Raw genomic sequence first — 27,240 nt, forward strand, 5'->3', positions numbered from 1 at the left:
CAAACCTCACAAGCAAGGCATATGCTGAGGGATGATATACTACCCACAATGGGATGACTGTATTTCTTCTATCTTTAGTTATCCTGTCTTAGGGGACAAGCAGGGAAGCAATAAATCAGCTCCGCTCCTTAGCACTCCAAAGCTTAATGACTGCCTCCTCAAAGGTCCAGCATGAGGGGCACAAGACTCTCCTCTCAGAATGCAGCGGGAATGATGCTTGTTCCCAAAGTAATGTATGATTTTCCACCTATTATTTTCCTAGATGATCAAAATTTAATTATGCTAAAAAGCTAATCAGTAAGTTCTCACACATTAAAACAACTTTTTGATATTCACATGCCTAGAAAGGTTGTTTTTTTCACTAGGCAGTTCCTGAACTAAGTGTTGTAACTGAGTAAAGAATAAGCCATCAGTAAGCAGTTCAATAGCCTAGAAAGTAATATAATTCACTCACACAAGCACACAAATGAAAGGCCAATCACAGTTTTGACCTTGCTGATGCTTTGTCAAACTGACTGACATCAATCTCATGGTCCAAATATCTTAAGGATAGCTTGAAAGCACTCATAGCCCTTAAAAATTTTCCAGTGAGAATCTTCTAATCCCTGCCCTGTTTCACAGGCAAGAGACTCCTGACATGATAGGACTCATAATAGAGATCTGATTTTACCCTTGGTCTGATGTAGTCAATGTCATCAGCCTGCAATAATTGAGGTCAGCTGCTCAGTGTAATGGTTAGCTGTGCAACACCTTTCATTTCTTTCTCAAAAAAATCAGTTTAGGTGCTGGCAGGTGGGAAATCAAAGATCACATTTCCATCATTTATGACCCACCTCCATCTCTGATCATAGGGAAAAGACAGATGTATTCACGTCACAAGTGCCAAAAATCTTTATCAAGTCTTTGGTGGCCAAAAGCATTTTTTACATCTCCCTAAAAGCTGTAAGTCTCAACTGTTTCTTGGAAATATAAACTAGAAATTCCAGAAAGAACACAGCTCTCTGTTCCCCACTTTGATGAAAAGATAAAACATGCTCATATGAGAAGCTTTATCTGCAAAAGCTAAGTGCACAATAGTAGCTTATCCCTCCTGGGCACCCAAAAAGGTTGTGTATTTAATTTTCTTCTGTACCTTGATGGTAGTTTGTGCTTGTTTAGCAATTTGTTAATATTCTCAGAGCTTACAAACGCTTGGGAGAACACTTTCCTAAATTTCACTGGTTAGTGATACAGTTTTAAACATGGGGGGACATAAAAAACAACAAAATAAAATACAAATAGGGCACATCATATGCAAATGAATGACAGCATAGTGTAGTGATTGAAAATTCATTCAATCTCAAGGTCCGCCTGCATTTTACATCTATCAGAAAATTCCTAAGTTTCTCATCTTCTCTATAATTCCATGTCAGAAGCAGATCTGCTCTGTCACTAAGTGTCAGTTCAGCTTTCTACACAGGCTCAAAGTCTTAGCTATCAAACTGTCCAATATAAAAGCAACTGTAGCTTTTTTGTCCAAAGTGATTGTATTTCAATAGCCATAATTACCAAAAAGCTAAGCAGACGTTTGCCTAACTTACCATCACCCTTCCCCTGCCATTTAATCAACAGCCAAAGCCATTCAATTAGATCAGCAGTAAAGTCACTTCTGTTCCCATGCCATTTTCTCAAAAAATGACCATTCATACTTTTTTCTCCTTTCTCCTCTATTTACCCCCAAATCTTTTGACTTTCTTGCATGGAGGGTACTCTTCAGTGCTGTTCCTCCTCCGCTTGTGAGGCATGTGTTATATCTCCTTTGACCCCCACGGCTGCATGCTTCCATTGCTTTGCAGTAAGCCAACTGGCCGCTTCAGTAATACTCCTGAAAATCCACCACTCATCTCTTATGTGCTACTCTAACACACGCAAGACAAGAGTCTTAACTGATATATGTCAGTAATAAATCACCACCTGGTTACCTGAGCATCTGGCTCTAATAATTCAACCAGAGTCCTAAAGTTGACGGTTAAGTTGGGTACTGTAGCCCCACAATAACTCACCTATAACAGTATAAATTTATTTTAAGGAATAGGGCTAAGCTATGCCAGTGAGAATTTTCTTTTTGAAATCAAGGTAGGTGACAGTACTTGAGTTGACCTTTTTGCTGAACAGAACTGAAATCAAATCAGATATAATTTACAAGCAGCTTCAACTGGAGGACAAGTATCAACATGTTTTTAATCTCCTGCATAAAGGCTCATTTCTCATGGAGCAGCCACACAAAAAAGCAGCAGTGTTTTGTAGGGAGGTTTATTAAGCACACCTTGCTACATGGTTTAAAACAAGTGAGCACTGGGAATTGTGACTCAGATTTGCTGTTGTCAAGTGAGGAAATCAGGGAACGGAGTCTTCGGGCAGCCTACAATCAGTCTCAGTTAAAGCAAACTGCGAGTAAGTGACAGACCTTCTTGCCAAGGAACAAGTAATGAGCTGAATGCTCTTAATGCTAATTTGAACCAAGGACCAGTGTTAGAATAAGCAGTGGATGAGGATTCATCTTTAGATGCAGATGACAGCTGATGCCAAGCAATTAATGTAAGTGATGTTTCTCAGCAAACAGAGAGGCAGGTGATTTTTGTCAAACAAAAGCCCTTGTTACTAAGCTTTGTTTAGCACTAGGACTAAATATAAAATGAACTCTTATATGCTGTGTTGCAATTACACACCAAAAAAAGCAGCCAGGTAAAAACCATAGGCATTGGAGATCCACATACAATTCTGTTTTGTGGATTTTGAGGGATTTTTTTAAAAAACAAATTGGCCAAGAAAATTATTTACTACCAAGTATCCTGTTCATATTGTACATCCATTTTTTTTTTTCTTTCTCATATCAACACAGTGTTTCTGTAAATCCCCCCAAAAATGCTGCAAACCTTTCACATTTAGAAAACAGGAGTCACTGGAAACCAAAAACAAGGTATCTTAATTAACAAAGGACATCCAGTGGTTCACAAAATGTAACTGCTTTAGAAAAAAAAGCATTTCCATGAGATTTTTCCAAGGTTGCCTGTAGAGTTCTCCACTTTGAATGCTCTGTCTTACTGCACACAATCTAGCAGTTAGGTTCTCTGTCATATAATGCTACATATGCTGTTCCAAATACAGAGGCATACATTTTTGTTACCTGCTTAATTTACATTCCCCTTAGCATACACTGATCAACGATACGAGAAGCCAGTGTCTCACTTCTCAGAGATGTGTCCCAAATCTTCTCCCCTTTCCTGTGGGACATACTCCTTCATAGTATCATAGGATCATAGAATCATTTAGGTTGGAAAACACCTTCATGATCATCGAGTCCAACCATTAACCAAGCCCACTAAACCATGTCCTGAAGTACCCCATCTACTCGCTTTTTGAATACCTCCAGGGATGGTGACTCAACCACTTCCCTGGGCAGCCTCTTCCAGTGTGTGACAACCCTCTCAGTAAAGAAATTTTTCCCAATATCTAACCTAAATCTCCCATGCCGCAACTTGAGGCCATTTCCTCTCGTCCTATCACTAGTTACTTGATAGAAGAGACCAGTACCCACCTCACTACAACCCCCCTTCAGGTAGTTGTAGAGAGCGATAAGGTCTCCCCTCAGCCTCCTCTTCTCCAGATTAAATAACCCCAGCTCCCTCAGCCGCTCCTCACAAGACTTGTGCTCTAGATCCTTCACCAGCTTGGTTGCCCTTCTCTGGACACGCTCCAGCACCTCCATGTCTGTCCTGCGGTGAGGGGCCCAAAACTGAACACAGCACTCGAGGTGCGGCCTCACCAGTGCCCAGTACAGGGGAACAACCACCTCCCTGCTCCTGCTGGCCACACCATTTCTGATAAATGTCTTCCATGTCTCCTGGGCCACAGGGCAACTTCAGGGAAGTGACTAAGTGTTTTTATAATGTGCTTCCTCTCTTCACCTCTTAAAGAAAAAAAGACAGAGCAGTGAAGCTTTCACCTTCATCAAAATTCTGAAAGTCTTGTTTGAATTTAAAGATTGCATATAAAATGTTTTGATGCTTTCGGCAGGAGTGATGAGCTACTAGTGAACCATATAGTTAATGATACCTTTCCTAAAACAGACCAAGTTTTATGTGTAACTAAAGGAGTTAATATTTGGTGCGGTGTAATGAAGTAAACTGTTGAGTAGGGAATAGACAACAGCTTTATTTTGCATTTAAGTTTTTGCATATTTTCTTTTAAATTATTTCGATGTCTTCAGCAAATAAACTGCATTCACAACACATGGAAATGGTAGAACAAAATTAAAATAACCTTAAGCAACTGAGAGCACCCAGAATGCCAACATCACCCTTATGCAAGAACTCCTGGAGGTTACAAACAGGTTAACTCCTTTGTTTCACATAGTGTTTCTCAACTCCTACTCCAAAGCCTTCTGATTGCCTGCCTCATATGTTTCCCAGGAAAGGTCTTAAGGAAATTGCTGGCAATCAGATACTCATGACCTGACCCTTCTCTCCCAGGAACCTAAGTAATGAGTATCCTTGTGAGAATTCAATTCATGGCTATAGATTAAAGAGCTATTTTTTCCTGACTGAGACAACAGCTCACAGTATGACTGATTCCAAACAAGCACTGCTTTTGCCCTACTGCACTGGAGACAGTTGCAGTTTGCAGGATCAGCAGATGGAAAGCTAGGGACAGCACTGTATAAGCAAAAACAATAGTTTAGCCAGGTAAACAGACCTGGAAACTCCGAAGTCTCAGCTGCTGGAACACAGCTGAGCTTAGCAGCCAAAGCACTGCTAGGAGGTATTCTCCTACAAGTTGAGTTTATTTCTCCATTTGAAACAAATAGGTTCCTTACAGAGACAAAAATTAATGTATTGCCATAAATGGGTTAACTAATGACAAGGCTGTAGGCAAAAGGTACATGGTGAGAGGAGAATGAGGAAAACGAATGTGGTGGCAGGTATAAAAATTACACAAAATGCTCCTCTGATTTGCAAAAAGGTGGTGGTGGTGAATACAAACCAGTATTTTACTGTGAAAAGCATATTCAACAGGGATTTGTGCAGTATCAGCAGTTTTCTCTAGTGATCTACAGACCTCAGATCTGAGGAAGAGAAGTTACACCAACATAGAATACTGGTGTTAATGAAGCTTTATTTTAAGTTTAGTCTCTCCTTATTCTCCTGCAGTCTACATTTTTCCACTCCATTCCTCCTCCCCAACTCGCATTTACTGTTCTACCCACTCAGGCCATAGTGTTTTCTGAAGCTGGCCAAAACTGAACCAAACAGCCCGCTCTGCAGAAGTTTGAGCACAAGAGATTTGAGATTTTTGGTCTTGCTTGAATCAGTTGCATGCAATAACTTTCCAAGCTATTGACTGATTAATTAATGAAATCATGGAAGTCACTTTAGTCATTCTTGAAACTTGAGATTATTAGCTATCAGCACAGTTGCCAATGAGGTACTTACTTTTGTGCTAAGAAAGTTTAATATTTTTAATAAATAAAAAATAAACTCTTCTCTCAAACTAAACAAAGGTATGCCCTGGCAGTAAAGTGGGAGGCAATTGAAATCTGCATAGTAAACCGATTTCTGCCATGGACATCAATACTGCAGACTAATTTGTTTTGGTTGTGTTTTTCAAACAGTTGAGCCAGTTATTTGGTTAAGAGAGGCTAAGAAATACTATTAAGGAATAACTGGCAATTTTAAATTTTTATTATATTCTTAATATATTCCAAAATGCTGGTACATATAAACATATGCTAATGTACCTTTTTTCATTTTAATTACGCTAATTTTGGACATAATTGATATCTCCACAAAGAGCTAGATCCTATATTTTAACCCACATTCCCTAAAAAAAGACTGGCACCAGTTAAAATGAGCACCCATTTTTAATTTATATTTAGATATCCAAATGTGTGCATAAATTTCTAGAACAATGGGTACCAAACAGCTCACTGAGCATCCAAATTTTGTTTGTATGAAGACAGTGATAGTGTGTCTTTTTACATGCTGACAGAATTGGTAATGAGTTATAAATGAACTATTAATGACATTTTTATAAGCTACAAGGGAAGAAAAGGTTAGCAGCTTGACTACAAGGACACCATCTTGGGAAAGGTGAATTTCTAGGTTTAAATTTGTGAACAATACAAAAGAAGGCCCAGTGATTTCAGTATGATGATTAGTCCCAGGTGATCAAGACCACACCTACTAACTGCTGTCTCACAGGAATATCAGAAAAGCTGTCACTAGGTAAAGACTTCTGAACTAGGCATGAAAAGTACAGAAAGACTAATCCATCTCTGATCATGTTTTTATTTAAATCTGTCCTTTTTACAGAAAAGCTAAATCTTTAGCTTCTAAGGGGAGTTGTATTCAGGATGCACAGACCCATATCATCATTTTATCTGAACATACACCTTTCAGATAGAGATTTAATCTAACTACAGTAAAAATGATCCTTAGAACATATACTGCAAAATACTAGAGAGTGGGTTTTGCACCTGTCTTCCTACATATATGTGTAAAGCTCTGAACATCACGAACTACCATTTTGCTCTTTACAGGGGGTTAGCATTTGTCAGGTTATGTGCGTCATACCAGAGTAAAATAAATCAAACATATGCATTTTTATGTAAACAAAATGAGACATTTGTAAGCATAAAGAATACATTCTCTGTTTCAGATATGTTGGGTTCTAATCTCTAGCCAATTGAAAACAGCAGAAGACAGAGTTTACAATACTTTTGATTTTGCATTATATCTTTTGTTCCCTTTAATTTATACAGTAAGTCAAAAAACTAATAAGATGCTGCTGACAGCTCCAGTTTTGAAAATGTCTCCCCTCCATCAGGTCACATGTGAGTAAGCTGTCTTTCAGAGTGTGTAACCTAACGTTTGATCTCCTTGAACATAGGCTTTGTAACTGATAGCTTCTTTATGAGATCATTTGGCCTGTTGTACGTAAAGGAGCATAAATCAACAAGCTCGGGTTAATCTTTAAAAACAAGCTGATTATAGCAAAATGCACTATAAAAACTGGAGTAATAATTACAGATGTCATTTGCCTACTGTCTCTGAAGTATTTTAAAGCCATTTTTTCCCTTCTAAGTTTTACGAATGCTAGTTTTTACAAATATTCTACATGAAAATTGCATATGTGATGTGTGTAGTGTTACGCAGATTGAGGAAAAGGGTCCTGCAGGAGACCCTTTCATCCTAAAGATGAAAAGGAGCTTCTCAGCTTTCCAGTAAAATGCTCAACAAAAAGTTGCCTTCCAAGAATTGTGGCATCATGCCAAATGATTTCTGTGGAATTTGTGTATCAGAGGTATTATTTAGGGTTTCTATTAATTAAAGCAACTTTTTTCTAATACAATTTTATCACCTTACCCTCAATATCTTTTAGATTGATCTCTGTGCTATTTTAAGAGTAAAAGCTAAAGGGCAAATAGGAAAGTGTTTTTATGACAGCACCTATTACTTGAGATGGACATAAATAACAAAAATATTCAGTAAAATAAAGAGGATAGAAGAGGAGAGAAGGAGGGAAGAAGAAAAAAAAAGGAAAAAAAAACACAAAAAGTTTAGGGGAATATTACATTCATGACTTCTAGCTCATGGAGCAAAGGGTTTACCTTCTTCATAAAGGCTTTTTAAAGGATTAAAAGAAAATAAAATCCTTTTCTATTCTTATTTTATGTAGTATGAAGATGTTGACATTTCTTTAGATGTAAACTGTGTTTCCAATCAAGTATTCACTGGGTTTGAAGAAACAAAAAAGGGCTACAGGAAGCAAACCCAACCAGGGAAACCAACTCTTAAATCTAGCAAAGACCTACCAGACTCACAGTGTCAAGTTAAGTTGAGAAAATTTCAAGTTAAAAACAAGGATGCATGCTTTAACATAGAAAAGTAATAAATCAAGGAAACAACCATAGGTTATAGTGCTGTTTTCAGCAACCCAGCTTTTAAATCAAGACAGGGTGTTTGCTCAAATGAGACATTGTAATACAGTTGGGAAGTAATTAAGATAAGTATTCCAGTGAATGTTACACAGGTGGCCAGAGTAAATGCCCTTCCAGCATTTTGTTAGAGAGAAAGCAACATTCAAAATTCAGAAGTGGAAGCTTGTTACTGTAAAAAAAAAAAACAAAACCAAAAAAAAACCCAAAACAGTGTGGGTAAACAGCAGTTGAAACTTTTGATTACTTGAGTCACTACCAGCCATGACAAAACACACATGAAACATGAAGTTTAAGAAGACAACCTATAAAATATTCACCTTAAAGTGAGAAGAGCTGTTATAAAATGTGTAACACCCACAGGTTTCAAGTCATGCCAGCAAAATGAATGTGCTGCTCACTGAACTAACACAAGACTCTCTGGTCTGCAAGAATCTGCAGTATCCGGGCTTTGTTGGTTGCCACTGATACGCAGACTATTCAATAGCTGAAGATAAGGGCTTTTATCCTACCGTTCAGGATTACAGAAATGTGCTATCAGTACCCCTGCAGGAACCATTTTTCTCGAGAACCAATACTTCTCTTTGATGAAAGGATACTTCTCCAAGAGCTGATACTGCTAAACCCAAGATCAACTCTTCTAAAGTACATCCATATTTCCAAGAGGGAAGGGAATACAAATGGATTGTGTTATTTGCACGTGAATTGTTTTATTTGTTTTCAGTATACCATGAAGTACACTTAAATATTTTTGATGCCTTTTCTTCCTCTCTGAATTACATGTCTATATAAAACCATCCAGACACCAAAAGCAAATACCTAGCTTTGTAAACATGCACAAGAAAACTATCATAATAAATGGTGTCAACTGAACACAAAATAAAAAATTCCCATTGAATTAAACCTGATTACTATTTACACTAAAAGCAATTAAACCATAACACTCATGATAAAGTAAAATATCCTTTACAAAAAAAAAGGGGAAAGGGGCAGGGAAAGGGGGGGGGGGGAAAGGGAGGGGAAGAGGGAGGAAAGAGAAGGGAAAGGGGGGGGGGGGATTGGGGAGGGGAAGGGGAGGGGAGAGTCTGGCTCTGTTTTACCTTTCCAAAACAACCCCCAGGAAAAGTAAACCTCTGACTGTACCTTCTGGAAAACGAATTTATGACCTGCAACTCAAAGAATTGTTTAAAGCAGGCATGTGGCATGAAGTTCATAATGAAACTGTGGTAGAGCGGTTTCATTGGCAAGTTTGCATAGATGAAAATAAAGCACTGTTGTCACTGTACATTGCATTCAGTAATTTCTGTAGTCCATAATACTTGTATTGAAGCATATTTTGGTATAAGAATAATAATTATTGCTAGTTCTTATAATTACAGCAGATCCCAAAAGGACTATTACGCTGGATACTAAACAAATATACACAGAGTCTGTGACTTAAAAGTAGAAAGACAAACAAAAGTGTTAGAATGGGGATTACCCCAGGCAGATTATTGATGACTGGCAGAAGTTTCCTATTTACCTGATAAGGAGTTGTTGTTTAACTATTTATTGAAGGAAGATGAAACAGAGCAGAGCTGTTCGTGGCACCACTCCAGTACCACTAATGTTATAGTTTCACAACTGATGAATTACATTCTCAACCAACGGGTGTTGAAATAGGTCTTCTGTAGTTCATGAAGAAGAGAAAACAAAGAAAGGGTCCCACCAAACTAGTGCTGTCTTATAGATGGCTGAGTTACAGGATTCTGCAAAGGAAATCTAGTATCAGAATGTGCATGCTCGGTGCAGAAGTGCCTTGACTCAAAGAATTTATGTCCAGCTCTGCTCTAATTACAGCCTGTTGGGTACACGTCACATTGGTGTGAAATATGAGCAAGAACAGAAGGAGGCTCTACATTTCCTTTATGTGTCCCATAGGAACATGTTGGTACTCCACATAAACACAATGAGGATTTGTTATCTCTGCCTAATGCTGCTTAATACTTTTAGGCTCTCAAGCCATAGCAAAGTACAACACATTTTGAAGAGAAGTAGAGGGAACATTAGAACTCCAGCAAGCCAGGTACAAACGTATAGATAGTTTACTTCCTTAGGGGGAAAACCTGTTTGTTTGTTCATGGAAGAAGATAAAATTTGTAGAGGTACTGCTTCATTAATGGATTTGATTTTGATTTTTTTTTTTAATGACTAGAACTTTATGTTATTTGTTCCACTTTGCGTGGATATATTAAACCCAAAGAAAAAACATGACATAATTCCACCTCTGTTCTAAATGTACAGGGCTGAACTGTTTAAACTAGCCTTGTTTTTAAGTGGAGGAAAAAACCCAACAGTATTCATAGAACTGCATTAAGCTTGGAATTTCCAGCCTGGACTGGAAATGGTTCTAAAATCAGAGTCTTACAATTTAAGTTAAATCTGATAAAGACAGTTAATTTGATAATTTAAGCAGAGCTTTAATTAGACTTCAAAAAAATTTACAGCTCACCAAGGAAATAATGTTCCTTTATATGTAACATTTAGTAATATGTGGATAATACAACAACAAACATTTTTAAATTTTATATTAGTCAATGCTGTTGCACCTAACCTGTAGTGTGGTCATTAGGTACTCTACTTTTTTGATCAGTCACCAAGTTTAGTAATCTGCAACAGTCTTATTAAAGCATAAATCCATTATGATTATATCACCATTATTATATCAAGTTACTGAATAAATAATGACTCATTTAGAGGCAACCACATTCAGCTACATCACTTTATATACTGAAGCACATACAATAAGAAGGTGTATGCAGAAGTATAAGCAGCTTTGGTAATTTTCACAGTAATATTTTTAAGTAATACCTTATTAATCCCTCTCAGTGCAATATTCATAACAGGATTTTTAAAGGGACATGAAACATTGATATTTGTACTGTAAATGCATTTTGACCATGACACCGAGTATAACACAGAGGTAAAGCATCAAAAAAGGATCAATATCAAGTTTCAGAAAAAAAGGTACCTACGGCTTTAAGGGAAAGGGAAATGAGTTTATTCCTTGGGATGAACCATTTCCAATTATAGCTTGACAAAAAAATAAAATAATAATTTAAGCCTGGAGTCAATTCAAATGGCCAGTTCTAAAACTCCTTAAAACAGGTTTTAAAAGAGAAGCCTTCACAGATGGAACTTTAACTGCACAGCACAGTCTGGTGCTGTTATAATAGGCATTTTTTTAATAATAAGTTTGATCAAAGCTTATTAACCAGCAGTATCAAGCCATCAGTGGTTTCGACTACACAAGAGAACTAATTAAATTTAGAGGACCATAGCCTCCTGAAGGCACAACATGTAATCCCCAAGGCAGGAACTTGAATGAAGGGGATTGAGAACATTTGCATAGTAAAACAGTGGAAAATGGCAAGGTGCTTGCTCTTATTTCTATTGGGCATTATAGCGAGTTTATTAGAACCAATTTTGAATCTATCCTCATCATCAAACATGTAGAAAAGTATGAGCGTTGAAAGTTTGAGGATTCACTTAATATAGAATATTTCCACACATATGGCAAGAAACACAGAACATAAATTTTCATTTAATTCAACAGGCCAGATCATGAGATCCTTCCTTACCCCAAGGAGCAGTAACTTCCACTGATTTCAATGTGAAATATGACTAACAAATTCATGGGCAAGAGAAAACAAAATAGAGACAAAGCAAGCTGACTATAAATCGGTGCCCAGTAGCCTTGTTTTGTCTACAGGTAGCCACATATAACAGCATTATAATTGAAAATAACAATATTAAACTGTAAAACAATTTCTTCCATTGCTTATCTCCCACCTGCTATATTATCCATCATATCTATTATAGATTTCAGTATATAACATCTTTCCCTGCAGTTTTGTCATATACCTGGGAAGAGGAATAACCTTCTCTTCTCTGGTCATCTTCCAACACTGTGAAGAGGGAAACTATTACCCTTCATCTACCTTTCAAGCTCCAGGGAAGGAAGCAGAAAGGATGAATGTTTACCCAATCCTTACTCCTCCTTTAAAAGCTTCCTGACATATGGACCGCTGAAGTACTTTTCAGTCAATAAAAGGGTTTCGTTTGTATAACAAAGGCATGATTGCTAATCATGACATCAAATGATGTTTTCTTAAGTTTGATAATCTTACTGTCATTTTAGGTCCCCTAGGAGAAAGGGCTCAATAGCTAGAGTAAATAACAAAAGTAAAATTTAGCACTGAGCAGAAGAAAGATGAATTAGCAACAATTCGCTTGCATTCTGGATTGTCCTTAATCAGAATAAGAGTTTCTGCATTCTAAAATGACAGAAATTTCTTGCATCAGTGTGGAAGCATCATGCTGAGTCACCAAGTCACTCTTGTGGACTAAGAGAAATACCGACTGGCAATTTCCAGCCTTTTTTTTTTTTTTTTTTTCCCTTTTTTAAAAAAAACAGGTCCTGTTGGCAACAGCACATGAAAAGAACTACAGTCTTATTCCAATCAACATCTCACTGTAATCTTTCCAAGCCTGCTTTAGGTGCTTCTCATCTGTGTGTCTGTATCATTCTTTCTACTATCACAGGACCTAGTGGTCCCAATCAAAAGTGATGGCCCTAAAAATGCTAGACACCAGTCAAGCTAAACAAAATATCAGATATTTGCTTAAAGAGTTGAAGTGCAAGACTAGATGCAAGGCCTGAGGGAGGAGTGAAACAATGAGAGGGCACATCAGCAGTCTCAAGTGTGAGGCACCTGCAAAGTTGCTGGAACTTTGCCAAAGTACCAGTAGCGAAAGCAACAACTACATCTGGTTTTGGTGGCTCAGCTAGAATCTTACCAATCCTGCAGTAAAACAGATAACAAAGCAAACCAAAAGCAACCTCCCCCTGCTTCCACGAAACATTCACACTTCCCCTTTCATGAAGAACTGATTAACAGCAGGAAGATTCCCTTCCTGTCCTTCCAGAGCAGAAACTCTCAAACAAGAGCTCACCGGTGTTTACAAGGACCTGGCACATCATATATAGCTGCTGCTTAAGAATTAATTAAACTGCAGTGTAAGCAGGAATTGTGTGCCTTTTTCAATCTCACATTCACAATCCTAACCAATATGTCAAATAAATTTCCCCTATGCTCATGGCATGATGGGCAAAGCTGTTGTATAGAAAGACATACAGTATTATTTATAGAAGTTGTACTATGTCTAAAAGTTGTACTTCTCATATACATCAGTTGTTTTCTGGAGTGCTTTACACTGAAATACCTACTAATTCAATTTTAATTTGTTCTTTTACAATACAAAGCATTAACTACATCAGTATGTAGATTAGAGACAAAAACTACCATGTTTCAGTTGATTTTGGCTTTAAGCTATGAAGTAGAAACTGCTGTCAAAAAGTAAACCATAAATCATGTCTACAAATAGTACTGTAAGTGCCAAAACCATAAATTTTTAGGTAAACTTTTAGGTTACAGTTTAACTGCTATTGTAGGGAAAAGACCTCTGCACAAAATTTATCTGAAGCTGAACAAATAACTGTAATCACCTGCTGTGCAGAGGTTGAAAACCTACCTGATAGACTTACTGAGTATTCATGCACGAGTAAACTCATTTTTGTAAAGGCACAAGAAATGGTTCTATTCTGCGATTCATCTGCTGTTATAGAGGAAAAGCTGTCATAGTAAAAGCCATTTGCAATGCCCAATATAACAGGTTGCATATTACTTTTAAGTTCATGCTTATATGAACAAGATCTTTTTATTAAAAGCATGCCATCATGATTTCAACACTGGCAGTGATGGAAAGAACCCATCATAACCTGCTCCAAACTGTTCTAACAGTTAATTATCCTGTCAGGGATAACGTCCCACTTTTGTCTTTGTCTAATGTTAAGTTCCAGTTATTCAAGTTCATTAAACACCTGTATCTGCTGGACAGAAAGACCATCTACCATCACATCACTTTGCAATGTAGTTTCTTTTAGACCATGAAAACAACAACTGTTTAAGATACTTCTCAGCATTTTATTTAAATCATTTGCTAATCCCTCCATTGTTATCACAATTTTATCATCCCCAACCTGCTAATGTTTTCCTTCAATTCTTGATGTCCAAACTTGACACAGCACTGCATCAAGGGGCCAAATCATGTATTGGTCCCTTTTACCCTAACACTACAAATCTGCTTGCTTATTTTCATACTCAATGTCTGGGGTTTTTTTTTGTTTTCTTAAATAAAGTCATTGCTGCTTCATAGAATTTTCTACATGTTCTTTATTTTCCAGTGTATCCTTACTCTAGACCAGTGGTTCCCTATCAGGTGACGCAGATAGCACTGGGAAGTTATAAACTGATAAGAGGTCAGAGAGAGACCAACTGAACTAACTTGGGCCAAGACCAAGCCTGTTTCCCACAAGGCCAGGCAGGACAGTGCCACCGTGCCAGAACGGGTGCAATGTGGAGCAGAGTGCGAAAATTGTCCAAGTAGCTCTTGGCTTTGCTGGATGGGTCCACCTGGGGAAGATGATGGGTCCACCTGGGGGCACCCAGCTTTCTGTGGCAGAAGGAGCTAGGCAAAGCCAAGCTTGAGACACTTGGTATTCTCAAGTGAAGCACAGCTGTCAAAGGACTGGAAATCATCACATTACACTGTGTTAGAATGCATATGTTTTGTTTATAGTTGGTGTATCACAAAACACAAGTTGGTTTATATACATTATACACATCTTCAATTTCACACTCCTCAGATACAAGGACTGATAACTTTCCATTTATATTTTGAGACAGACATATTACCTCATTTGAGAATCTATTTACCATGTGTTATGTTAATTTCCATGTTCCAATTTCTTGATTAAAATGTGGTGCAGCATGATATCCTACAGAAGTCAGTCTATTACTTTACTAATTTTACTTTCATCAGCCAGCTGGTAATCTCATCACAGAAGACATGAGTACCTAGTTTTCAACCTCTGGTTTCTGTACCTTTACAAAGATTGGAATTAACCATTTTTATTCCTTTTCTTAATATTTTTCTTCACTGAGTCCTGTTCCAATATTTGCATCAGATCAACACCAGGCTGATACACTCATACTTGAATGTTCCATTTAATTTACTTTTTCTTTTGGTAAATATTAGCAGCTTTTTTCCAAATCCCCTGGAATGCCCTCAGTGCCCCAAAAATTCTAGAAAAAACCTCCCCAGAATTACTGGTAGCAAAGAAAAATTTCCAGGCAGCTTTTTAAACTCTGCAGTTCAACATATTCTGACTGGCTAATTTTAAAATGTCTACATTTCACAGCTCCTGTTTCATGTCCCCCTTAGTTGCTAGAACGGAAGTACATCATGACGCAACTACACCTACTTTTCCCCCCTAAATGCAAACCAAAAGCACTTACTGAACATGGCTGCTTTTTCAGTTACTACTGTTTTTTTTTATCATTGCACAGTAACAACTGCGTATATGTTCTCAACTGACTTGAAGACTGGTCATTGGCCTTCTACCTCCTGGCCTGAGATTCTCTGCCTTTATATCATGTGGCTTTCTTCAGTCATTTCCAGCAGTTCCTACTTTTTATTTATGACAACCAGCATCAGCTTCTTGCTTTTCTAAGTTCTGGACATGCACACATACAAATGCATGCTTAACATGTGTATATGTGTCCGTATACACATTTGCCTTCAATTATTTCCTTCAAAGCAGTTTTTAAATTATGATCTTCTCTCTTGATTGTGGCTTTCACCAATATCTACTAAAACATTCTCAAAAATCCTTTAATTCTTATTGACTCCTGCAACCCACAGAATGACATTCCAAATCCAAAAGGAAAAGAAATGTAATGTTGGACTAAGAGATAGGAAAACTACAGATAAACAGAAAAAACCCAAACATTCTCTGGATTAACTTTTATGCCTTACAGTCCTTGATGTTTGATGTAGCTACGAGCTTCATTACCCTCTCACGTCACTCACCCCTGAATCACTGTCTTCTTCACAGAGACACAGTGTACCTTAGAACTCATTTTGAATTGTGAAAATCCTCAACCACGCCAAGATATTCAGTTCCTATCTGTGCTTTTCTATTGTCTATGGAAAGAGAATGCTGTGTACACAGGAAGAGTATCAACTGACCTAAGCGATACTCATTGTGCAGGCTCAAGAATACCATTACCTTGAAAAACTTGAGTGTGTTACCCAAAGGATTAAGTTTATAGTCTTCGTATTATTTGCAAATTTTGCAGTTGAAAGAACTCTCTAGTCATGATCAAAATCCTGAGTATTGTATCCCTCAAAGGCAATAGAAGGCACAGTTTTGTTTACAACTCAAACAAAAATACAGTTGCTATTTTCTTCCTATAACACTGATCAGTCCAGTCCATCATGATTGCCTGAGTAGGGCAGTGGGGGGTTGTTTTTATTTTTAAATATATATGTCTGTCTGAAAACTCTCACTGAGCTAATTAAGTCCTACTGAATCTAGCAAAAAGAATCAACACCTTCCACTCCCCTTGCCTTTTCGCTAAACGTGAAGTATTTCGCCTCATATTGTCTGAACTGACCAAATACCACTTGAAAGCAAAGACTTCTGAACTGAAGAGCATAGTACAATACAAAATAATTTCTTTCTGCAATGGCAAATTCCTAAATCTGTCTGAAGCTCTGCCTACTTTATATTATATTATAAAGTCCTCAGCAAACAGGCTCATATGAGTTACAAAGCTGAATACCACTGGTATCAAGGCCTTGAACACTTCTGGTTCCCAGTATGCACAGTAAACAGTTGTAATGAGTTATTCTCTTGAGTACCTTTACCTACGGTGGAAATAGAAAGCTCCAGTGAGAGAACCCATAGCAAACTTTGCAGACCTGATGGGAAGTTTACAATAGCTATATGCAAGCGTCAATGCAGTTTTAAAACTTCGATAGCATTTGTCCTGCATATTCCTACTAGCTTGCCAAAATATGCCAAAATTTATATGATTCACAGTTAAGTATCTTGTATTGTAGTATGGACAATTGCTGTATCCCACACACTTTACAAGTCTCTAGTCGTGGAAAAATTAGTCAAATTAAGTTTCATGAGCACCTTCATGAGGCCAGAAATTCACTGACAAATTAAAATTAATTCTGCTATAAATACATTTTTATTCTATTTATGCACATGGGTCTTTTTATAGCTGTTAAACCTCCTCTCTTTCCCCTTTTTAAAGGCTACTGAAACTGTCAGGAACTACATTTTACATTTTAGCAATCATTGCGTACACATCATGACTCCTAGAATTTAAAATGGAATTGTTGATGCTTCAGATACTGTTGGACTGTCATTAGTTCTGCAAAGCATGTAATTTGTCATTTTGGAAGAAATGACAGTACATTCACTTGTGCAACATGCTTTTAAACTTCCTCTCTCTAATTTAAAAATGCCAGTATTATACTGTGCTTCAAGAGAGATATTTTTAAGGCTTGCAGGTTGGCTTGTCAGAGAGCAATTTGTCAGGTAGTATTTTGTCTTCATTAAGGTTTATTCACATAAAGTGATTGGCCTGTCTGTGATATTCCCCAAAGACAATACGTTCTGTCTTACCTGATGGTAATGAGGCCTGTGTTAAATTTTCACTTTCCTCATCAGTGTTGCCATCATAGTCATTTTCTCTCCCTGTAGCCATCTGAGTGGTGGCTATACTAACCCTGGGGGGGGGGGGGGGGGGAGGGAAGGAAAAAAAAAAAGCACATTTTTGCCATCTATTATTTCTGCAAAGAATTTATAATTATTAGGAAATGCAAGCTGATACACATCAACAGAGTCCCCATGCTGAACAGCTTAGCGTATTCATATACAAGGACAGACAAAAAAAGGTAAGTTAAGATATAAAAAAGCAGGATGAAAATAGCAAACAAATTAAGCTGTGTTGTAGCATTAGAATAATTAATCTTCTCTGGATATTTTTGAAATAAAAAGTACATAAAAACATTTCAATTTAGGTATTTTTGTTTCCCAAAGGACAAACGGAATCAAGTAATTCAGGGACAATGCATATGAAAGTACCAACTATGGAAATGGCAGGGACATACTCTCATTGGAAAATCAACTGCAGCCCAACAGAAAAAAAGAGAGGACAGATTCATTGAATATTTAGCTCTTGGCTACAGCATCCAAAGCAATATGCTGCTCTTTGCAGTGATGCCACAAAGAATCCTCTGCTTTCATGACTAACAGTATTGTTTTGGATAACCAAGCACTTAGCCAGGAAGAACTGTCAGGAAAATTAAGAAATACCTTGTACATTTGGCACCTCCTGCAGATTCTTTAGCTTCTTTAGCTTCGTTCAACAACTTCTGTAAGTTTCTTATCTTTGCCTTCTTCTCATTCAGCACCAAAATAAACCGGTTATAAAGATCTGCCTCTAGTTCTTCCTTAGCTTCCACACATTTTTCCAGCCTACAACGTAAAAGTAACTGTTACACTATTTCTTTTTAAAATTCTGTGTTTCCTGGAAGAAAATTCTGTACTGAGGCCAACCTTCCTATTACAGGAATCCCCACACCAAACCACGCATGACTAGTCCAGCATCTTGTGTCTGAAATAGGCCAGAAGAAGCTTTTTTCCACAGAAAAGTGCAATGAACTTTGCTAGCAGAAGGGGAAAGTTGCCAAGGGGAAAATTTTCTCTTCATGCTTTTTTTTGATAGGTTCTTGCACACATGCAGCTGAGACAACTACAATTCAAATAGGTAAGTGTTCTTTAGTTTCAATGCTCAATTAACCATAGTGGCCATACCTTAGCAGAATACACATAATGAGATTACAAATAGATATGATTAAGCTTGACAGGTCCAAGATCTGGCCCACACACTCTGACTTGAAATGTATTTGAACAGGAACAAAAAAGAAGAAACAAGAAACAGGCAGCTCCCCTCCAATGTGGGCTGAGATGACCACTAAATACTTTGGGCAACTGAGACAGCTCTAGACCTCTTTCCTTGCCAGGACTCCCTGGGCAGACTTGGGTGATACAGACCTTTGCCTGACCATTTTCCATCAACAGCCTTGCATGTCTTGTTCCAGTGAGCTGGCAAGGTACAGAAACCAGTTCCTGGCAAAGCTCAACAGGACACTGCAGCAAAACCTGATGGAAACTGTAATGCCTTACAGGCATTCAGACAAATTCAATGCTAGTAACTCCAGTGCTGTGAACTCCATTTCGAATTACACAGATACAGAGATGAGATCTAAGAGCACCTGCAGCCACCACTAGGCAGATTTTTTTTTTTTTTCCCCTGAACCAATCACAATTACTTGGTAGAGGATTAAACACTTAAAATATATATAAAAATGTTTTAAAAGCTCTTAATATCCTCAGAGTAAAATATTATTCAGGTTTTTAAAGATTTAATGTGCATCTGTAGGTAGGTTAATGTCAATAAAATGAAGCACAATGGAAATATAAAATTAAGAATATGGATGTATACTGTCTCATAAGCAAAGCAAAACTGGAATATAAGCAAACACAAGCACAATAAATGAAGTGACTTTTAGCAAATGCAATCCTGTATTTACTTCTTGTATGTCGTAACTTTTTAGTCCTTGTGTTGAACCACAAACATTTAAATAGCTGTGTTCATAACAAGCAAATAAACATCTTGATAACCTTATTGATCATGGTCACTACAGTATTACAATAAATAGTCATAATTTATAAACAACATTCTTTTCACCAACCTGTACAAGTTTGGTAAAAAAGTTTAGGCAGCTTCCTTTGTTATTACACCCAAACACATAAGAGATTTTTAAAAATATTAATTTATAAGGTAAGAAATTTCAACAGAATTCCTCTATAAATACTAATTATTTTGTTCATAGATGAAAACCATAGATGATGTAAGAAGGAAGACAATAGAAAATAATCTCATGAAGTATTAAGTCTACTGTGCAATGCTTTAGGGATATGCTTGATAGTTGATAAATAATTCATCTAATTTAAATGCAAATAGCAGAACATCATTACCATATAGATCGGTTCAATAATTCCTAAATGAAAGATCATATGTACTAATCAACTACCAGGAGACTTTCCACCTACAAAAGAGAATTTAACTGTTTAGTGGGGAACAAATAGACAATTCACAAAGAATCATAAACCCTAATACAGGGTCCAGAAGTGCCTGAACATACTTGAAACTAATTACATCTGTATACATAAAAATGGAAAACAAGGATTTTGTGTGAAATACAGTAATGCTGTCTGTATCAAATCCTACAGCAAAGTCCCTTCTCCCCCACACAAATCGATACGAACTAAAGAAGGTGCATACTACTGTGCCTTTAGTTTGCCAATGGACTGGTTTTTGTCAGAGCAGCTGAGGTTGGTTTTAATAGTTACATCGAGACATTTTGCTGACTTGGCCAAAAAGGTGTCATATAAGATAACTTCAGTGAGGCCCTTGAATCCTGCAAAGGCATGCACTGATGAAAATCCACATAACTGTAACTCTAAATGAAGTAAAGCTGATGCCGCCTGGACATTAAGAAGCACAGTATAAGAACTTACTGCAAGACTAGCCAATTTCTTCAGCTTCTGGAGCGAAATACTAGCATCTCGAAACATACATACTGACTATATGCATAGATTAGAATATTAACTCTAGCCTGTAGGCAAAATCAATTAGTAGTATGCAATCAGTTGATCTTACATGATTGTCTTCATTTACAGGAACACCTTTTTTGATTTTTTCCTGTTGTTTAAAGTCATCCATATATAACTACATTCTCCAGATATATGTACGACATTAATTTGGCCTAACATTCTAACAGTGTAAAATAGTATTACATTAATGCTATATTTGCAAGTTATGAGCCTTTAAAAATGTACTATTATATGGCATATGATGATACTTAAAAACAGTATAGTAAAAAGCAACCATCCTCTGCTGCGTGGGAACAGGGATACATTAATAATGCAGAACGTATCTGTTTGCGGGGTGGCTCTGGCTGTAGCTCTGCATAGCCTTTAGGATTCACTCAGGCATGCATTACCTGAATTACATGACCACTAAGCAAATCTGGCTGGGTTTCATTGCAATACCTCGTCAGTTACAAATACAAACTTTAATTGCCATTCATTACATGCTTGTGCCTGTATGTGAGTTGTCTCACTAAAATACCATCTCCCCAGGCCAAATAAAGAAGCTGCTCACCTCAAAGACAACTTTCAAGTACAATAAAAATAAATGGAATTTAATGGTTAGAGTGATGTAAGTCTTATTTGCCTGTGTTTTCTGATTTCTACATTCTTAGATGTCTCTGTTATGTAAGTGCAATGCTTTTAATGTGCCAGACACGCCCAAGTTGACTGCCATCAAAAAGCTTGCACAGCCCACTGAAAGCAGCTAGTATTAGGAATGGTTACAATCAGTAATTGAGAAAATAAGGTAACTGTCCAGTTCTTAAGTGCTGCCTAAATGTAGAGCAATCACACATGGTTCACAGAGGTTAATGTGAACTATGTAACTTAATGGCATTTATACATTTTCCACACTCCAATAGTAGAAAGAAAAAATTCAACATCTCTACTATTCATCCTTGTCCTCAGTGCTTTAAAATAATTGCTGGTCTTACAGCACCGCTCTATTACATTTCAGATTCACCCTTCCCCCAGCATTGGCAATGGTATTGAATCTTGATGAGCTAATGCTGAAGAGTCAGTTTCAAGCACCAAACTACCTAGCCTGCATTTTTATAAGCCGTTTGTGGTTTAAATATACTGTCACTATAGTTGACCACAACACAAATTAGCAGCTATTTTTCGCTTGTCTACACTAATTTTAGATGTTTGATACAAAATACACACCATACCCAAATCAGAACTTTAACTTGTGTTTTATTGGCCAAGGAATTGTTTTGCTACAGATTATTATTACTTTACCTTTACCATCTTAATTACCTATATGAAATAAAAACAATAGCTATTCTGCTCTGGTATTTTAACTCAACCATCCCTGAGGTGCACACACACACACACACTCACCCCCAGGCACACACAGCATTTTCAGAATAATAATTTTGAAAATTTCCTTAGCCTCTCTATTTAGATCTTGCCAGATAGTGTCTTAGTCATTTTTATTTTATGTTTTTAGATCAAGTGCTGAACGGTCTAGCTAGCCAATAACTCCCATACTGATGTCACCTACATATGGGTCATTTCACGAAAGCAGGGAATTGTTCAGCCAGGTAAAATCCTACACTTAGGTCATCACAATAACAAGATGATAGGGAGTTACATCTTCAACCAGAAACACTCCCAACACCTCAGATGCTGCACAGCTTAGACTAGAGTGCATAAGGAATTTAACAATTTGATCATAAAGGGGATTTCTTTTCAAAGGGATTTTTGGCCTGCTCCTGGCTTTCGCCTTTATGTGAACCTGAATTGCAGAGGGAAGCGGCAGGAGTCATTTCTGTACCTGGCACAGGGCTGCCAGCAGCAAGCTGTTTACAGCTGGGCAGATTATCTCACATACGGTGAGTCAATAGCCAGCAGCAGATCGGGGCTGGTATGCAGCCTACAGATTGCTCACTAGGCAAATTTAGCCTCCTGAATGAAACTTCCTTGCCATTTTACAGACCGAATGGAAAGCAGAACAAGTTTAGACCTCAAGAGACCCCAGACAGCTACAGGGCAAAGCTGCTGAGCTGAGTTCACAAAACCTTCATGATGGTCAAGAAAATTAGAGTAGGGAAATGGAAAGAGGATGATTGAATTATTCCATCCAGTGCCCCATGCTTAAAATGAACAAACGCAGCTCTTGAAAGTCTGCATTGCTATGTTTTAATTCTAATGAGGTCCTGAAGAGAGAGATTTTAAGCAAAGGAAACTGCAGGGGCTGAAACTCTGGAGCTGATGTGCCTTAGCTCCAGGCAAAGAGGGAGCACAATTCTCAACATCACGTGCTTTATTTGATGTTTTACCACTCAACACCGCAAGTGATACAGAATGTGAAGCCTGAAATCCTGTCTACTGAACAAAGACAGGCAAAGCTTTTGTTCAGGTCCAAGAAACTCACAACACTAGGTCCAGCATTTGGAGCCAAAAGAGCAAAGAGAGACACAGCAGGGTAGACTAGGCTGTGGCAAAAAGAATTAAAAAAAACCAAAACCAAACAAACCCAAACCAAAAAAAAAAACCAATACTGTTTGGATGCAAATAATTTTTATTCTCCATTTAGCAGGCATGGCCAAAGTTTGCTGCCCATACAACTTTCAATATTTATTTTGAAAAGTCATGTTTCAGCTGTTCAAAATATAAACATACTAAAGAAAACCACCAGCTTTCGAAGCTTGAATACACTGCGTCTGAGAGCAAAGGCTGTGAGGCTACTGTGATTTTTTTTTTTTTCTTTGGGGTTACTCTTTAAAAGTGCCACACCACCATGGAAATTGATACAAGCACTAACGCCTATTACACATTAGCGTGTAATGCAGTACAGCATACTGGTTACACAATACACTATTGTTCAATAAACTGTTAAGCAGTAAAACACTACTTAGGAAGGCCATATGCTTGTCAGGGAGATTGTCAGGAGAAACTGTTACTCATTTTAATGAGAAGGAAACAAAACTAACTCCTCCCAAAAGTTTGCTTTCTTTTTCAGGGCAAATTAATGCCAATTAGCTACATTCTTTCATCAATCTTCCTAAACGTGGGTTTTTTCAGACAAAGCTATAGAAAATCAAGATAAATCTCTGACTTGGATGTGCTAAGTGTTTTATGCCAACTGAAATAAGTATAGATTACTTCACTACAGAGTGCAGTGGCAGACAATTCAGATCATAAATGCAATGGCAATTATAAAAATCTCTTGTAAAATAATGTTACTTTTTCATATAACAACACACTCGTTTTCTAATTCTGGCTGCTTTGACAAGGCAAACAGATTAAAGCGATGGCCAATTATTTCCCACTCAAAAATGTAGATAATTTAAACTGCCAGTCCTAAGAATTATAGGAAATAGTGGAAAGAAAAAGGCTTCCTGAAGAAAGTGGAGAGGATTCTACAGAAAAAAGGGGTTTTTTTGGTTTTTTTTTTGTTTTTTTTGGTTTTTTTTACTTCGTAAAGCTAAAACCAGCTTTTATTGCAAAGTTTGTAATACCAGTTGTATCTTTGACACAGGAAGGAGATTCACAACTACATGGGCTGTAGATAACTGGGCTCAAAACACTTGTCAAGAGAAGGAAAATGTGTGCTCCTTTCTGTATATGACTTCAAAAGTGCTCATCAGTAAAGCCTGCACTGACAGTATAAGTGTTTGTGAGTTTCTCAAGAATCACCTGCAAATGCACTTTTAAACTTACAGCTTCTCCATGTCACTCCAGCTGCTGAAAAGCCTTTCGTTCTCTTTTTGCAGATGCTCATTTTTCGCCTGCAGTCTTCCCAGGCAGTCCAGACAGTAACCAATCAGCTCCTTAACCACCTCTGCCGGACTCAAAACTTTCTGTAGCTTCAGAGATCCAAGTCTAAACTAGGACACAAGGAAAGAATGAGTTACTTCATCTGTACTAGAAAGATCACAAAGCCTCACTCCAATAAATTTGAATACATACTTAATAAATATAAGAAATAGCTTACACTCCTCCAGTTCAAAGTGATATAATAAATTTGTCACAAGAATAATTGTGGAATATGTGACATAATCTCCATGCCAATTATTTATGCAGCTAACATGTCTTAATGGTCACCTGTCATTCAATAGGCACAGGACGTAAGCACTGACATACTTTCTAATGGGCAGAAAAAGAGATGCCACGCAGGTAGTGTAAGATGATATAGGAACAGCCTGCTCTTGTACAGCTCAGAGGAGGTCAGCACAATAAAGGTGCAACCACAGGTTTTATATAAAAGGCATTTTTGATGTAATGCAGAACAACAGAAACTGAAAACCTAACGGTATTGCTAACGCGTTCTTGCCATCTGCCCAATTCTGGTACCCACAGCAGCAATACAACCACATAAACATTACCGATAAAACAAATGAACATTAATTACTTTTGATTTAAAGTAGCACTACAAATGCCTCTCCATAATGCTTGCATGCACCTGATGGATGAAAACTAGTTGGCAAGTTTTCCTCTTTAGGGCTCAGACAGCAAGCTCTTAATAATAAAAGGAGTCCTTCAATTAAATAGGTATCCTCAATAATTCAATGAGATTAAAGGATAGGCTCTATAACAAATAGTTGTATTTCTTCAGCAATGGGGATGTTACACAGGTTATACAAGATCTCTGAACAGATTTGTTCTGCCTGGTCTGGCAGAAACAACAGAAAACTGTTGTTTCTATTATGTTAAAGGAGAAATAGCTCAGCCCTACATACAAAACAGTATCAGCTAAACTATAAACATGCAAAGCTGGATGAAGATAGAAAAATATTCAACGTGACAGTTTGAGGCAATTGAAGAAGGGTATTAAGGCTCCTTGAAAAGGGTTGCACACATTACCTTAAGAGAAGCAAACCAGAAACGAAGGACCTGACTTTGGTGCTCTGGTGTGGGTAAATGATGGAGAATCTGAACTACCTTAAGGTACACTTCTGCAGCTGATAGAGCTTACAGAAGCCATGGGGGGCTTTTCTGATGCTCTCTATATCTAGAAGCACCACCATTTGCCTGGCTTGACAAAAAAATAGTTGAGGGAGCAGATCCTAAGAAAAGTAGAGTGGGTTGGATGACACAATCCAGACTTTGGCCAGCTTAAACTACAGCAGAAGCAGATCTTTCAGAAAGAGGCACCAAAATGACTTGGCTTTGATTGGAAATGCCTGCAGAAAAGTCGAGTTGGTGAGGGGTACCTGGAGGGAGAAGGGATCCTGTCTCACATCTTGTAATTACTAAAAGGATTGACACAACCGTTGCACCATTTCCTTATGAATAGAACTATTACTCATCTTTCAACTTGAATACATGGCAATAACATCTTAAAAAAAAAAAAAAAAGTGGCACATGCTAGGGAAGGGTTCAGTCTGTGTCCTGGTACCTCACCTATTAAAATCAGAAATGCCATTTCATTCATTTTTCTCCTCAACTTAGTTCATTTTACTTGGGAGGGCATGGAAAATCACTAAATAAAAGACATTCATGAAAAAAAAGTGTAGCATTTGTTAACACTTTTTAAAAAGTGAAGTTTACCACTACTATACATAAGGTTTTGCTGAAAAAGGCCTTGTAAAAATTGCTTATAAAGATTTTAAAGGCATTGTTTGAAACAAATAACAGTCCTTCAACTTAGATATTTTATCTGTGGAAGTCTCTACAACACGATACCATCACGAGCTTCCTCACCAAGGTTAAGTTATCAGAAAATGTGGCAAACCCAAACATTTCAAATTAGCCACGGATCTTTCTTCCAAATTCACATGTACTGTCTCTGGCATGTTGTTTTCCTTTAGCTTACATACATCTGATGGCTAAAGATGAAAAGATGCATTTAATCTATTTTTGGAAATTAGATTACATTATCAGTAACCCACAGAGTGACGTGTATTCCCTGGATATCACACTTGGCTGTTTGACAGCATTAACAAAGATGGACATTTGCGTAAAGGAAACTGTTTTTCATCACTTGCAAGCCACCACCATACTATACGGATAAAGAATTCATGCCACACTTGAATACTAACCGGAGAGATAGAGAAGCACAGTAGCACAGATAAATAGCAACACAATCTTCTCCTTATACTGTGGAGGAAATAGCAAGAAAAGGAGATCCTTTTGTCTTTTAATATAATCAACTGAGATAAGGTACAGGCAAATATGTTTAATCAGGACAAATAAGCATTGCCCAAATTACAGTTTACTCAGCACAAAAGAATGAAATATGAATAACCCTAAAACAGGTTAAAGTGAATAACAATAGATTTCAGCTGAAAGCCTGGTTCCACTCACAAATCAAAATCATGCCAAACACACAACAGACATTTCAAAAGCAATTGTAATTATAAACAAACACCAGTTCAGCCTCTTTCTTAAATATATTACATAAACCAATACTGCTAGCGCAACGTGGAGTTTTGAAACTGCAAAATACATCCTCATCTTCACGGAGCTCTGCCATGAAAGGATTTCTGAAGATATGTAAGAAAAAACAAAGTCCCTCTTTTTATAAAAAAAGCTGATACACTGAAAAAAATCAAACCAGGCTTTTGGGCATGCTACCTTTTTTGATGAATTCTCAAGATGGAGACGGGGAGAGGACAGGCTGCAAAGAGCGGAA

General features: G+C 37.4%; 1 protein-coding gene across 6 annotated transcripts in view; it reads right to left on the minus strand.

Moving 5' to 3' along the window:
• The window catches only part of XRCC4 (X-ray repair cross complementing 4), a 182,281-nt gene that overhangs the window by 79,112 nt on the left and 75,929 nt on the right, over positions 1-27,240 (minus strand). For all 6 annotated transcript variants that reach the window (XM_030004059.2, XM_030004058.2, XM_030004060.2 and 3 more), the window contains 3 exons: positions 24,327-24,493; positions 18,255-18,416; positions 17,562-17,665 (listed from right to left, as the gene is read on the minus strand). In XM_030004059.2, the coding sequence (XP_029859919.1) occupies positions 17,562-17,665; positions 18,255-18,416; positions 24,327-24,493 (433 nt within the window). The remainder of the gene's footprint in view (positions 1-17,561; positions 17,666-18,254; positions 18,417-24,326; positions 24,494-27,240) is intronic.

Source organism: Aquila chrysaetos, chromosome Z, assembly GCF_900496995.4.
Source record: "Aquila chrysaetos chrysaetos chromosome Z, bAquChr1.4, whole genome shotgun sequence".
Classification (NCBI taxonomy): Eukaryota; Metazoa; Chordata; class Aves; order Accipitriformes; family Accipitridae; genus Aquila; species Aquila chrysaetos.